This window comes from Lycorma delicatula, chromosome 12 (genome assembly GCF_047948215.1).
Source record: "Lycorma delicatula isolate Av1 chromosome 12, ASM4794821v1, whole genome shotgun sequence".
In the NCBI taxonomy this organism is placed as follows: domain Eukaryota; kingdom Metazoa; phylum Arthropoda; class Insecta; order Hemiptera; family Fulgoridae; genus Lycorma; species Lycorma delicatula.
In genome coordinates this window covers 25,656,601-25,670,584 of record NC_134466.1, presented here as the reverse complement: position 1 = coordinate 25,670,584, position 13,984 = coordinate 25,656,601, and the positions used below count along the sequence as shown (strand labels likewise).

General features: G+C 29.3%; 1 protein-coding gene across 1 annotated transcript in view; it reads left to right on the top strand.

Moving 5' to 3' along the window:
• Ctl1 (choline transporter-like protein 1) overlaps window positions 1-13,984 on the top strand; it is an 81,539-nt gene that overhangs the window by 42,811 nt on the left and 24,744 nt on the right. The window contains exon 9 of the mRNA XM_075380104.1: window positions 8,870-9,056. Coding sequence (XP_075236219.1) covers window positions 8,870-9,056 — 187 coding nt within the window. The remainder of the gene's footprint in view (window positions 1-8,869; window positions 9,057-13,984) is intronic.

Here is a 13,984-nt window from a genome sequence, read left to right as displayed (position 1 = left end):
TCCCTTCATTTTCAGCATTATTACCTTCAACATCAGGTTCATCAAGGCTGCTATTTGTATAGTCAAATAATTTTAATTTTCCCCAACATTTTAATGGTTGATTCTTTTACCAACAACCAAGAATCTGAAATCATTTCGCAAGCGTGTTTGATGTTCATTTTTTAATTTGAATCTATACAAAGTAGTATTTTCTTAACTAATTTTGATCTGTACTGTACTTTTAAAGTTCTTATTATACCCAGATAAAGTGGTTGGTTGTAAAACAAGAGTGCAGTTTGCAAGAAAAAATTCAACATGAACATTTTCTAACTGTCTTGCAACATTATGAGCAGAGCAATTGTCTACAAAAAGGAGGATTTTTCTTGTTTCATCTTAATCCAACACTACTAGTCAGTTGTTAAAAATGGACTGGGTCATTCATGCATGTTTATTGGTACGGTAATTGCATGGTAGTGACTGGACGTTTTTACATCAGCAGGGTTTTAAAATTTACCAATTACTAACAGTTTCAATTTCTCACTGCCAGTAGCATTGCGGCAGAAAAATGATGTGATATATGTTGCTTAAATGTTTTCCCTCTTTTACATTTTCTCCTTTGACCATTACTGTACAATGTAGAAGTAACTAAAAAATATACCCACCTTATCCGCATTAAAAATATTCTCTGGATTGTATAGCTTTATGATTTCTTTTATTTCTCTTTCCATTTGTTTACATTGGATGTAGGAATGCCCATTTCCTCGCCACAGACCGCTGTGCAAGCAATCCCGTATGTATCTTGAAATCGATTCAGTCATTCCACACTGGCCTGAAATTCATCATAACCAAAGAGTTTTGTAAAACCTAAAGCTTTTTCACGGATTATATTTCCATTTATGACCATGTTTCAGGACCTAACCTCAACAAATCACGTATAAACAGCTTTGTCCAAATCATCATGTAAAGCTGTACACATTTCTTTTCTTTCAGGAGTTAAGGCTATGGTAGAACATGCAGCTTCTATTTTTTTGCAGTCTTTTAATATTATAAAGTCAATGGAGCTATTTCGAAATCTTTTGCTACTACAATTTTATTCCTGCCTGAATCAACATTCTTTATCATTTCTAATTTTTCTTTGACTCTAAACTGACATCTTTTATCTGATTTTTTTCCATCTTAATTTAAACTGAATTCTGATTGCAATTAAAGTAAATTTTCAATTTACTTAATTTTCGATAGAAGAAGTTAGACAGTTTATAAAACTGCAACACAGATACCCAAAACAGATGCACGAAACAACAATACTGTACATTAAAACTCAACAAATAATAGACAAATGAAATAACTCCAAACCGGTGCGCCAATGTGATGAAAGACATCGATCAACTAACTGAAATGTACATTAACTTCACGATTCTAAATTTGTGTAGGGCCAAGAGATAAACCAATGATGCTTTCTATTCCGGTGACTCATTCACATTATAGCATTCTGTAATTCCACTGAGATAAGCCCCTTTTTTTTAAAGAAAAATAATTATTTATTTTTGTTTCCAAAGTATATATATATATATATATATATATATATTTTTTTTTTTTCTTTTTCTTTTAATTAATGTTTAAGAAAACATGTTTTTGTAAACCTTCATCATAGGTTTGTAATATGGTGTGTAATGATAGTGACAATTCTCATTGTGATTGGAAGTACCAATTGTGATTGGTATATGTTAACTGTTCATTTATCTGAATTATTAATTGAGTAATCAGTTCTTTTTACAAGATTAGCTAAAAAATTGAAAAATTCAATTAGGAAAAATGAAAACCTAAAACCACATTTAATTAATTTTATATCTAGATTAGATTTAAGAATAAATATGTCATTTACAAATTACTTTATAACCATTACGTCTTAAAAATATCCTTTAAACATCATCCTATTGCAAGTATACTACTTTCTTCGAGCCTCTTGCTGAAGTTTCTGATAAACTTTCTGCAAGTAATGTTTGCAATCTGTTCACTAATGCTCTTTTTAAATTCATTAATACCTTGAGTTTACGGTTCTACTTTTTTAAAAAAATCCTAAAAAAATATAGTCTTCTACTTTAATTATGAGATTGTGAAAGCCATGAAATGTCTCCATTTCAAGGGATGACTGGTTCTCAAACTACTGTTGGCTGCAGTTGTAGAGACGCAGTAGAGTGTACTGTTGAACCCCTATTTGAAACCCAGTTCAACCACCAAATCTTAAATTTCAAGTTGTTTTAATTGATTAATTAAAAATGTTTAATTCGTATTGACATATCAAGTGCAGTAAAATTTTAAATGCTTCAATTCTTGATGAATCTGCACATTTATACGAATGAAAATTCAAATCTTTTAAATCTTCATAAACTTGTACATGATTTCAAATGTCTTCTGGCCAATTATTTCAAAATCGATAAAACAGAAACTCTTAATAGCTTCAATTTTTGCAGGTATATAAACTGTTCTTGCTGCTTACTGGTGCTTTTTTCTTTTGTGCAGATCATATTTCTAACCCAGGTATGTATATTATGAGCAGATGGGATAAGATCATGACAAAGATTAAAGTGTCTATGAAACTCCCTACAAATAACTTTGTCACAGTTACCATTTTTGTAATACAAATTTATAGTAAATGCCTAACCTTGTGTCACTCCAATGCTCCATGTCAGTGGCAATAATCTGGTTGTCCAACGGTCATATATTCAAATATGCTTTCACTAACTGCAGTCCTGTTAATATTGCAAAAGAAAAATTCCCATTTCTTTAATCCACTCTGTACATAACTGTTTAAAAATTATTCAATCTGCCAATGTATTCAATTATTTTATTAGTGTAATTGTCTTATTTTATCATGAAACATTAATTTAGACATTAGAAGGTTAAGTTGTCTTAAGTTATTGTATAGTTGCTTTCCATGTTTTAGTTTTTCAGTTTTATCATCATTTATTTATTTTATTTTATTTTGTTTATACATAATTACTTTAATCATTAAAATTAAACTCTATGTGTTTAATTTTAAACAAGTAATGTTGAAAACGCACATTTTACAATAGAAGTGCAAATTAATTGGAACAAATCGGTTTTTTTATTAAATTTTCATTTTACAGTTTAATTGGTTATCTGAAACCAATTTTAACTGCTTTGGGCTACTGTGGAAGGTTGACATTTAGAAATAGTCTAAATAAATTTATTTATTCATAACTAATATAATTATGTATATACAGTTGCGGCATTAAACATTACTCCTTTTGAAAGTAGGTTAACGCATTTATTTTAAACTACAATAAATACAATATTTTGGAAATGTCCTCCATGACATTCAAGGCATTGCTACCATCTCCAAAGTACGTTTTCCATTACACAATGCAGATTGTCCACAAAACATTCACAATTTCCTGATAAGTCAAGTTTTTAAGGCTGTTAATGACTGAAAACTTTGAGCTTTCAGATAGCCCCATTAAAACTTTTGCTGTAATAAGATCTAGTGAATGGTAGGGCTGTTAAATGTCAGCAGACTATGTGAGATGTTATCCAGGAAATGCAGGTTGTTGAGAGTATTGCTGTATGGACTGCGACCTATCTTGCTAAACCCATGGTGACCATTATCCTGCTGAAACCACATGAAAGTTTCCAGCTTGTGGTTATAACATTCTGCATTCATTCTCATACATAATCGCCCCAAAAAAGTAGGACCGAATATTTTATGGTGGCCACTTATGGAGATTGTGTGGATTTATTGTCATCTAATATCAGTTGTTTTGTCTACAAAGCCATTGTGTGAAAATATTGCATTTGCTTTATGTGAAGTAGTTAATTGATATGAAAATGCCAATTTTCATGGCGGAGGGGTAAGTCTTGACTTTTCATCCAGGGACCTGGTCAGGTATGACATTTTTAATTTGCTACAAGATTCCATTTCCAGCTACAAGCTTCTCTGTTACCTTCTGTGGTGTATTAATTCATCAAGCAAAAAAAATGTAAAATTTGTTGCACATTTTTAACAAATTTAGGTATTGGTAATGCTGTCACACTAATTGATGTGAACTCTCCAAGGCTGTTCTCGCATGTTGTACACTTTCAGATGACCAGATAGTTTTTCAGCAAGTAGAGATTTTATCCTGTATCATCCAGTTTCATGTAGTTGATACACCTATTGATTGATTATTTGTTTTGAAGGTGCAGTGCAATGTTGCCAATCTTCACCCAATATCCGATGAAACTATCACTACATGGATATGATTGACTTGCTTAAAACAAACTTTTCCATTCAAAATATGCTCTGCTGTATAGAAAAATGTTCCATTGTTCAATGAATTCAGAGCCACATAGAACAAAACTGCTTATATCAGCAACCCCTCTCACCATCAACGCAAGCATTGTTGCTTATTCAAAATAGGTAACATTAGATGCCCATCCTATATTATCAAGTTATCTGGGCTATAAAATATAAAAAAATTGTTTTATTCAACACAGGATTATGTAGATTAAAAACTATGTAGCAATAAATATGAAACTAATGTAACTGTCTAAAAAAAAAAGATGAACTGGTTTTATTTTTGTTACAGATTATTAAAAAGGATAGTAAACTTTCAGTTAACTGTATCGTAAAATTGTTTTAACTCTTTGATTGCCATATCTAAGTGAGAATTTTGTTAATGGTGCCAAGTTAAAATGCACATTTTACACCAATAATTTTTAATTTATTTTTCAAAAAACTAAACATATCATTGATTTTAACAATTTTTAATTCAAAGAATATCACATAATAGAATTATTTATTGATAAATAACTTATGAGGTGAATTGTTATAAAAATTAAATATGCTTAATAAACTGTGATATTAAAGCTGTTTTTCTTAGTTCTCCACTTCAGGTAGTAAAAATTATATTTTGGAGAAAGAAGCTTTTTTAAAGCTGTTATTTTTTTAACAAATTGGTATATAAATCGTAAATTTGTGGTGTTCAATACTGCCAATAACATGTTTTTTGAGTCTATTTCTATTGTGTACAAAGTATACACCAAATACATTAACTTAGTTACTCTAATAGAATAAAACAAAAACAGTGAAATTTGTGAAAAATACGTGAATGTGCTGTATAAACAGGTATTTCGGGAGCCGTTGGACTTAAGGAACTGATTCAGGACAATAAATTAAACAAAAATGTTTCTGTAAACAAATGTCCTATCCCTTTATTTTCCCTCTTATCTACCATTTTTTGTTATTCAGTAAAGATTTTCACCTTAACAACAGACAATTTATTTGAATGAAATCTAATGTACATGCATCTATAATATCTACAAAAAAAATTAGCATGAAACTTTTACGTTTGTTGGTTAAAATTTTTTAACCATTAATATCCAGTGCATATAAGTTTTAGCAAATTATGTTGTAAAGGGTAAAATGTTAAGCATTTTATTGTGATCTAAATGACTTTTCAGTTGTTAAGCCTGTTGATAAACAGCTGGGATTTAGTTCTTAAAAATGGCTTGCAAAGTTGTTAAAATGGCTTGCAAAAATGATGCAGTCTTCACAATTTTGTGCCTGTTTTCACGTAATTCCTTATGATCCACTTTAACCATTATTTCAGCCATATCTCACCTGTTTATCAACCTATTTGAACAAATGAGGTCTAATTTTGTTCACAGCCTTAAAAGGTTTAATCTTTTATCTAATAAAACAAACATTTATGAAGGTATTAATGATTAAAACATTTTTTAATTGCTGCCATTTGGAATTTTTCTAAGGTGTTTCAAAGTTATTTATTCTGTAAAAGATATTAGGTACTCGTGTACACTAAATTTCATTAAAATCTCAATCTGTTCTTAAGATATAAATTTTTATTGGAGAAATATAAAATAGCAGATAATAGTTGGGAAAGTGAAGCAAGATAAGGCATTTTTCTACATATAGTTTTTTGTTTATTTTTATGTCCTGAATCGGTTACTTAAGTTTGGCTAACACTTCCTAAAACACCTATAAAGGTCAGTCCATTTGAAGTGACCCAAGGATGGTTGCTTGACCAATTAAAAAAAAATTGAAACTTACCCACTTGTTTCCTACATGTCTCAGGACCGTAAAACTATTTTTATTTTTTATTTAAGCAATTTACCTGTGGTGGCCATTTTTATTACGGTGCGCACACCTATTTTTACACCTTTTTTTTGTAGGACAAATAAAAAAGTCTCTTGTGTATTGTACTAGTAAAAAAGTTATAACCTCTCAAAAATCATGAAAAACCAGTTAAAAGCGATACCATTTTGACTCACTAAATAAGTGCTCCAAGGGGGTTTCTTGTCTTCTTGGCACTTATTACTATATCTTGTACTTATTACTATAGTTGAAATAAATTTGTATGAACCATTCAACTGCAGTGTTCATGTTATAACAGGCGCTTGAAGTCATTTCCAGTTATCAGGAAAATTCATGTTGCAACATATTCATTTATCCTTGTTGCATCATTTAGCTTTGCAGTTACAGACTGGTCAGTCTGACATTAGTCAGTGACCTGTTCACATCTTTACAGAGTGTCTCAAATTTCATCCTGTGTTTGGAACTGTTTATTAAATTAAAAATTTTTACTTAATAATATTATATTTGCAAATTTTAAAATCAGTTAAATTTTTACATTATTTTCAAGTACTTTCACATAAAACAATGGAAGAACATTGTTCCATAGGAATTTATGTGAATGCCATAAAACAGTGTATGACACAGTGCCAAAAAAACTCACTAAAATTTGTGAATACAGTGATGCAAACCAACAACTTATTTTTTTATGTGTTATTATTCAGTTGTCAGTAGTGTTTGTAATATCATGAATAAAAAGGTTTTGTTAAAATTCAGCCATCACCTGTATGGACAGTTCTGTTGTGACCCTTTAAGAACTCATAAAAAAACAGTTAAGAAAAACTTAAGACAAATAACATTAGAGTAAGCTCTTGAAGAACACATTTTTCCAAATTTAAATTTAGTTCCCGGAAAGTCTCTTTGTGTTAACTGTTCAAAATTATTTTTTCTCGGCAAAGCAAAGAACTATATGAATGCGGAGACCAAGAGCAATATATTGCCCTACATCACAATATTGAACAATTGGATGATGCTTGTGGCATTTTGAGTGCATCACCTTCATCAAAATTTATTAAAAATTAAGATACTAGAAGCTACTGCATGTATCTTCTTGTGTCAGAAGGCATTGTAAGATGTTACTTTACTTCAGACTCCAAGGACTGTGAAGTCAACTATTGTACCACTTTCACTTTAGGAAAAAGACTCTATTGCTTGTGTGTATGACGATCAGTGGTGGATAGGAGAAGTGGTAAATATTAGCCTCAAAAATGACGATGTGCAGGTTCATTTTTCCACCCAGCTGGACCACATATATCATTTCATTTCAATAGTCTCAACAAGACAAAGTGTAGGTACCAATCTTTAAAGACCTGAGAAAGTTGACACCACTTAAACTAACTACAGTGACAGGGTCATTCTCACGCAATTTCAAGAGAATTATCAGAAAATATATCATATCACAGCTTTTGGTTAACCACACTAAATAATAAACTTTCATTGTTACAAAAACAGGCTATTTCATTGAAGAATAATTAAAATTTTGCCATTGGTATGCGTACAAATTTTTTTCTTTGGTGTGCGTACAAAAAAAACCAGTATAAAAATCAAAATGAAATTTTGAGAAAAGATGTAGGCTACTCATTGAAATCTCAGTTTGAGTAAGTTTTACAAACATTTTTGAATCAAAATTGTATTAGGTTACTGGTATTGGTTAAGTTATCATAAATTACAACCTATCATTAATAATTTTAAAAATATTGAAAACATCAACTTCAAAAACATAGGGACTGAATTAAAAAAAATGTAAAGTACAAGGAAGACAAGAAACCCCCTTGGAGCACTTATTTACTGAGTCAAAATGGTATCACTTTTACAGGTTTCTCGTGATATTTGAGAGTTTATAACTTTTTTATTACTGCAGTAAACAAGAAACACTCTTATTTGCCATAAACATTTACAAAAATGCTTTAAGTTGTGCCAATTTGAGATTTTTATCACCAGCCCCACCAGAATTATTTGAAAACAATATTTGAATTTAAAAAAAAAATTAATTTTCAAAAATTCATAAAAATTTATGGGTAAATATATCATCATTAATATTACTTATGGTAAAACTACATATAAAAAAAATTCAAACTGTGTATTCCATCCCTGCCTCTTGAAAAAAATTACCAAAAGTGATTTTACTGTTTTTATGTTCAACTTAATTGGTAATTTTCTCATAAAAAGAAGAGAGATAGATAAATAAAGCACTGGACCAATATTTTACCTTTAGAAAATGTGATTAAATTGCTTTTTGTTTCATCCTTCCAGGACCAATAGTTTTTTAGTTATGATTTTTTCTGTAAACCCTTACAATCACAAAAGTAGGTGTGTGCATCTAACAAAAATGGCTGTCACAGGTAAACATCTTACATAAAAAATTAAAAAAAAAAATAGTTTTAAGATCCTGAAACATGTAGGAAACAAACTGGGTAAGTTTCAATTTTTTTTATTGGTCAAGCAACCAGCTTATGTTTTTTTGGGACAGTTCAAATGGATTGTTGACCCGTACATGAAAATTTAGGAAATGTTAACAAATAACAACAGAGAATGAAATTGTTTTCAATGATTCATTGTAATTAGACATGGCAATTTATTGCAGTCTCTTATATATGATCTCATTAAAACGGGCATTTTAAGGATTAATTATATTCCTTTCTATTTAAAAAAAATTTTCTGTTATTTATTTTTTATTTATTTTAAATATGATTTTATTTTATGTTTATTTATTATTTTTTGTTCTATTTTTATTATTTTTAGTTAATCATTTTACTCTTGGTTCATTCAATGAGGAGACGTGTTGATTTTCTTTCGGCTCTTTTTAAAGAGGTAGCTGATTGTCTTAGTGAAGTACCCAGCCTTTATTTGCTACCAGTCATCTGTTTTATTGAGTTATTAGCCTTCTATATCTTCTGGGTTATTGTTGTTGTTTGCCTTGCTACAGCCAGTATGATATCTAAACTATTATTATTACTTTAAAATAGTTGTTGTTAAGATAATATTTACAATATCTTTTCTGCTAAGATCACTATAGTTTCTATGTTTAATACTGCCTACCTTTCTTAGCTTCATTTTTTATATTGGTTGTTGATGCATTTCGGAACTCCATTGTCAAAACTTATTGTACTGGTATTTTCAAATCTCTGTTAATTTTTAAATAGCTTTTAGTCAGTGCCTGTCCCTATATTTGATGTCATGCCTTATTTGGCTTTTTTCTTGTTTATTTGTTATTAATGGTTATACTTACCTTTTAATTTTATTTACCTATTTCCTGTTTTCAATAAATTGAGGTTCATGAAAAGGACATCTGCTTTATTGTTGACCTAATTGTTTTATTGTTACTTTTTAATTTAAAGATTTCTAGATTTTTAAAAAAAATTGTTTTTTCTTTAACACATTTTCCATTTCATTGGAGTATACCCTTCTTTTATTAAATGCGGTGCATAACTTCCCGTTTGTCCCATGTTGCATTGCATTTACATATTATTTTGTATATCATTACTGTTGTATATATCTTTTCCTTCTATGTTACCATTAAAAATCTTTTTTAGTGTATTATTTATATTTAGAGCCATTTTTACATTATACTAGCAGACCTGGCAATGCTTCGCTATTGCTAGATTTGAGTATATATATATATATATATATATATATATATAGATTAAATGAACACAGTTGAAAGTATGATAAAACATTAAATACTGAACATTAAGGAACTTCACAAAATTTAACCTTTCACTTTATAAAAGTTAGAATATAAATAAATCCAACTAGCAAAGCAACAGCACTACCTATCGGATTTAATTCAAACCACTCTCCAAACACATACACACACCACTCCAAACACATTTTTAGTCTATAGCGAACACACATATGAACATTGTCTTTTATATATATAGAAGAAGAAGGTCTGTTTTATAAGGTGTGTTCAAAAAGTAACGAGAATTTTGAAATTTTGTGGGTTGTATTAGTCCGATTCTCAGGATTTTTTTTGTTATATTGGTAAACATGTCTGGAAAGTATCTGTTTATTTTTAACCATATTGGATGTTTAGTCTGTTGTCAGGTGTCAAAAGTAGATAACATGTGTTTTGGTACTATCAGTGATTTTTTATTTTTATAAATAATGGATCAAAGAATTTGTATTAAATTTTGCTATAAGAATGGAATAAAGTGTAGCAGTTTTTTAAAAATATTAAATAATGCTTTTGGTGAGTCTGCTATGAGTAAAGCAAGGGTTTACGACTGGTATAAGCGTTTCTAAGAAGGTCGTAAAGACATTGAAGATGACGAGCACCCCGGATGCCCCAGTACATCAACAACTGATGAAAACGTGGAAAAAAGTAAACAAATTATTATAAATGATTACCTAATCACAATCAGAGAAGACGATGATGATGTTGGGATCATCATCATTGGCTCATGCCATGAAATTTTTTCGGATCTTTTGGGTATGAAACATGTGGCTGCAAAATCGTTGAATTTCGAACAAAAACAGTGGAGAATGGAAGTTGCTCAGGAATTGCTAAATGAAGTCAACAACAATGCAGAACTACTCAAACTTGTCATAACAGGTGATGAAACATGGGTTTACGGATATAATGTTGAAACTAAGTCTCAGTCATCCCAGTGGAGGCATTCTGGATCACCTAGACCGAAAATGCTTAACAAGTATGGTCGAACATGAAGGTTATACTCACCATGTTCTTTGATTTTAATGGCATAGTGTATCATAAATTTTTGCCCCAAGGTCAAACAATCAATAAGGAGTATTACCTACAAGTTCAACGACATTTGTGTGAAGCAATCTGAAAAAATGTTCACATTTCATTGCTTGTTCGTCAATTTTTAGCCAAAAACAACACTGTAATGATACCCCAGCCACCATATTCGCCAGACATGATCCCATGTGACTTTTTTCTGTTCCCAAAAATAAAGAGAACCTTAAAGGGCTGTCATTTTGCAAGCATAAATGAGATTAAAAACAAATAGCTGAAAGAGCTAAACACTATTCCAAAGATTGAGTTCCAGAAGTGTTTCAGGGAGTGGAAAAAGTGCTGGTATAAGTGTTTAATATCTAATGGGGACTGTTTTAAAGGGGATGACATTAATTTAGACCAATAAACAAAATTCCCGTTACTTTTTGAACACACCTTGTATATTTGTTTGTTTTGTAAATATCTCGACACTGGTGCCACCTACTGGGTATAGTTCTTGCAAAGGATTTTCTTTTCACATAACTAATCTTTTCACTAACCAAATCGGACCATAAATTCAATTTTTCAAAGTATCTTGATCCCAGTGTCACCTAGCAGGTCAATTTTTTACAAAAAATATTTCTTTTCACATAAGCTAATATATATTCTAAATATGTGCCAAATCAGACTATAAATAGAATTTTTTGAAATATCTCGACCCCCAGCACCATCTAGCAGGTCCAAACAAATTCAGAAACCTTCACGGGTGTGCACAGAACAACTCACCAAAGTTTCATTGCAGTCAGATGAATGGTACAGGAATATATAAGTGGTAAACAAACAAACATTCATTTTTATATGTATAGAAGATTTACTAAAGAATGGTTTAATTGGGTAAATTTCTTTCCCAGTAAATGTTAATTTACTCCATTTAAAGGTTTCTTTATCATTTGTTGTTTTAATTTCATTTTATTATTATTATTTTTTTTTTATTAATTTTTATGATTTTTTTTATACCCGTTATTTTCTGGTATTTGAAAAACAAAACAATCATAAATGAACAGGTCAATAATCAAGCAGATGTCCTTATAAAAAACCTCAATTTACTGAAAACTGGAAATAGATAAATAAAATTAACAGATAATTACAACCGTTAATAACAAATAAATAAGAAGGCCAGATAAAGCATGACATCAAATATAGAGAGGGGCATTGACTAAACGCTTTATAAAAAATGACCAGATATTTAAAAATACCATTACAATAAGTTTTGATTATGGAGTGGTTCTGAAATGTGTCAAAAAGTGATAAAAAATGAAACTAATAAAGGTAGGCAGTATTAAACATAGAAACTATTATTACTTTACTTCATTAGTTATATATATGTGTTTGTGTTTGTGTGTGTGTGTGTGTGTTAAGTTTATTTTTTAACTGTTTGCTTCTTACTCAATCTTGTAATTTTCTAAAAATTTATAAACAAATGAACATATTATGTGAAGGATAAGTATATAATACTATTCTATGTATAAAAATAAAAAGGAGCATGTCCAACATTTACCTGATTGGGTAGATGCAAGTTATAGTAAATATTTGACCAGACCAGTTTCACAGAATACCCAATTAATTATAAAATTAAAAAAAAGATTTGATTAAACGTACATAATAATTATTTAAAGTGTAAGCACATAAATAATGTTAATGGAGATATTGATTATAAAAAATAACTACAAAAAAATTCGCAATTCAGAAGGTGTTAATGACATATTTTAAGCACATATTTATGTACAATTTTAATTGGATGCTGAAGATTCAGGATTGGTTTTTTAATTTGTATTATGTTAAGTAAATTATTTGGTACATCTTTAAATGATTCAGTAATTTATTAAAAATGACAATAGAAGTATAGTAAGGTATTTTTTTTGTAAGTCAACATTTTATGTTGAGTTACATGAAAACTGTTAAATTAAATGTTACATTTTTTAGCAAAAATTGCACATTCATAAATATAAACATACAGATAGATGATAATTTATGATTTTTAATTTTTTAAATATCAAACTATATGATTTATATCTGTGATTATCAAACAATTCTACAACCCATTTTTATATTTTTGATTCATTCTGACTTTTTGAGACAGGAATAAACTGATGATAAACATTGTGTTTTGATTAAGCTGCTTCTAAACAAAACAATATGGTTTGATTTTCTTGCAGATTTATTAAATTCAATTATCCCAGCAGAATTTGTCATCTAATAAAACATCTATAAATTTTGCTCTGAGGGTAGTGTGAATATTATTTTTACCATTAATGGGAATTCTATCCATTTAATTAGCATTGTCACGATTACTTGAGTAACAAAATGCATTGTCATCATTCTTGACATCATTAATAATTAAGTAGTAATAAATTTGCAAGAAACTAGAATTCAGATTATAAATCATTAACCTGCTTAGATGTAAAAGTATTCTTTCTTAGTGCAGTTTTATTTAATTACTGTGATAGTGAAGTTTTTTTTTTTCAGAGAGAATTTATTTTTTATTTCTTGGTCCTGCAGAAGCATATGTAAGGAAAAGTATTGCAATCTATCAAAATTTTAAATATCTGGATTTTTGCCAATGTTAATGCCCCAAGACTGTTAATCCAGAAAGCAAAAAATAAAAGTTGTAGAGATTTACAGATGTGTATACATAAGTGTGTTTATTTGTATTTTGATTAATATCTTCAAATTGACTCGACATAAACTTTTCAAAAATGATTCCAAAAATTTCTATACATGGAAGAACATTGATGGCATTAAATTTTGGAGAAAAATTACATAAGTAAAGGGTGTAGTTTTAACCATTTTTAATTTTTTAACTTTTGTTGTTATAGAAAATCGAGCTTTTATACAATGAAGTATAATGGTCAAATTATTATGGTCTTATTAACATGGTCAAATTTTTTTTGCCAAGGGAATATTGAACATCATTTTTAAACACTTTTTGTCTAATATTTCAAAAAACTACCTACTAAAAAAATTGAAATTTGTCTATTTATCCTTGCTTCAGCCTGATTTTCAACCCCATCATAACGGCATCATAGTACCAATATATCTTTTTCTTTAGTGAACTATAAATTTTTTTAGTCTTGTTTAATAACATTACACCAAGTCAAACCAACTTGTTAAAATAATTA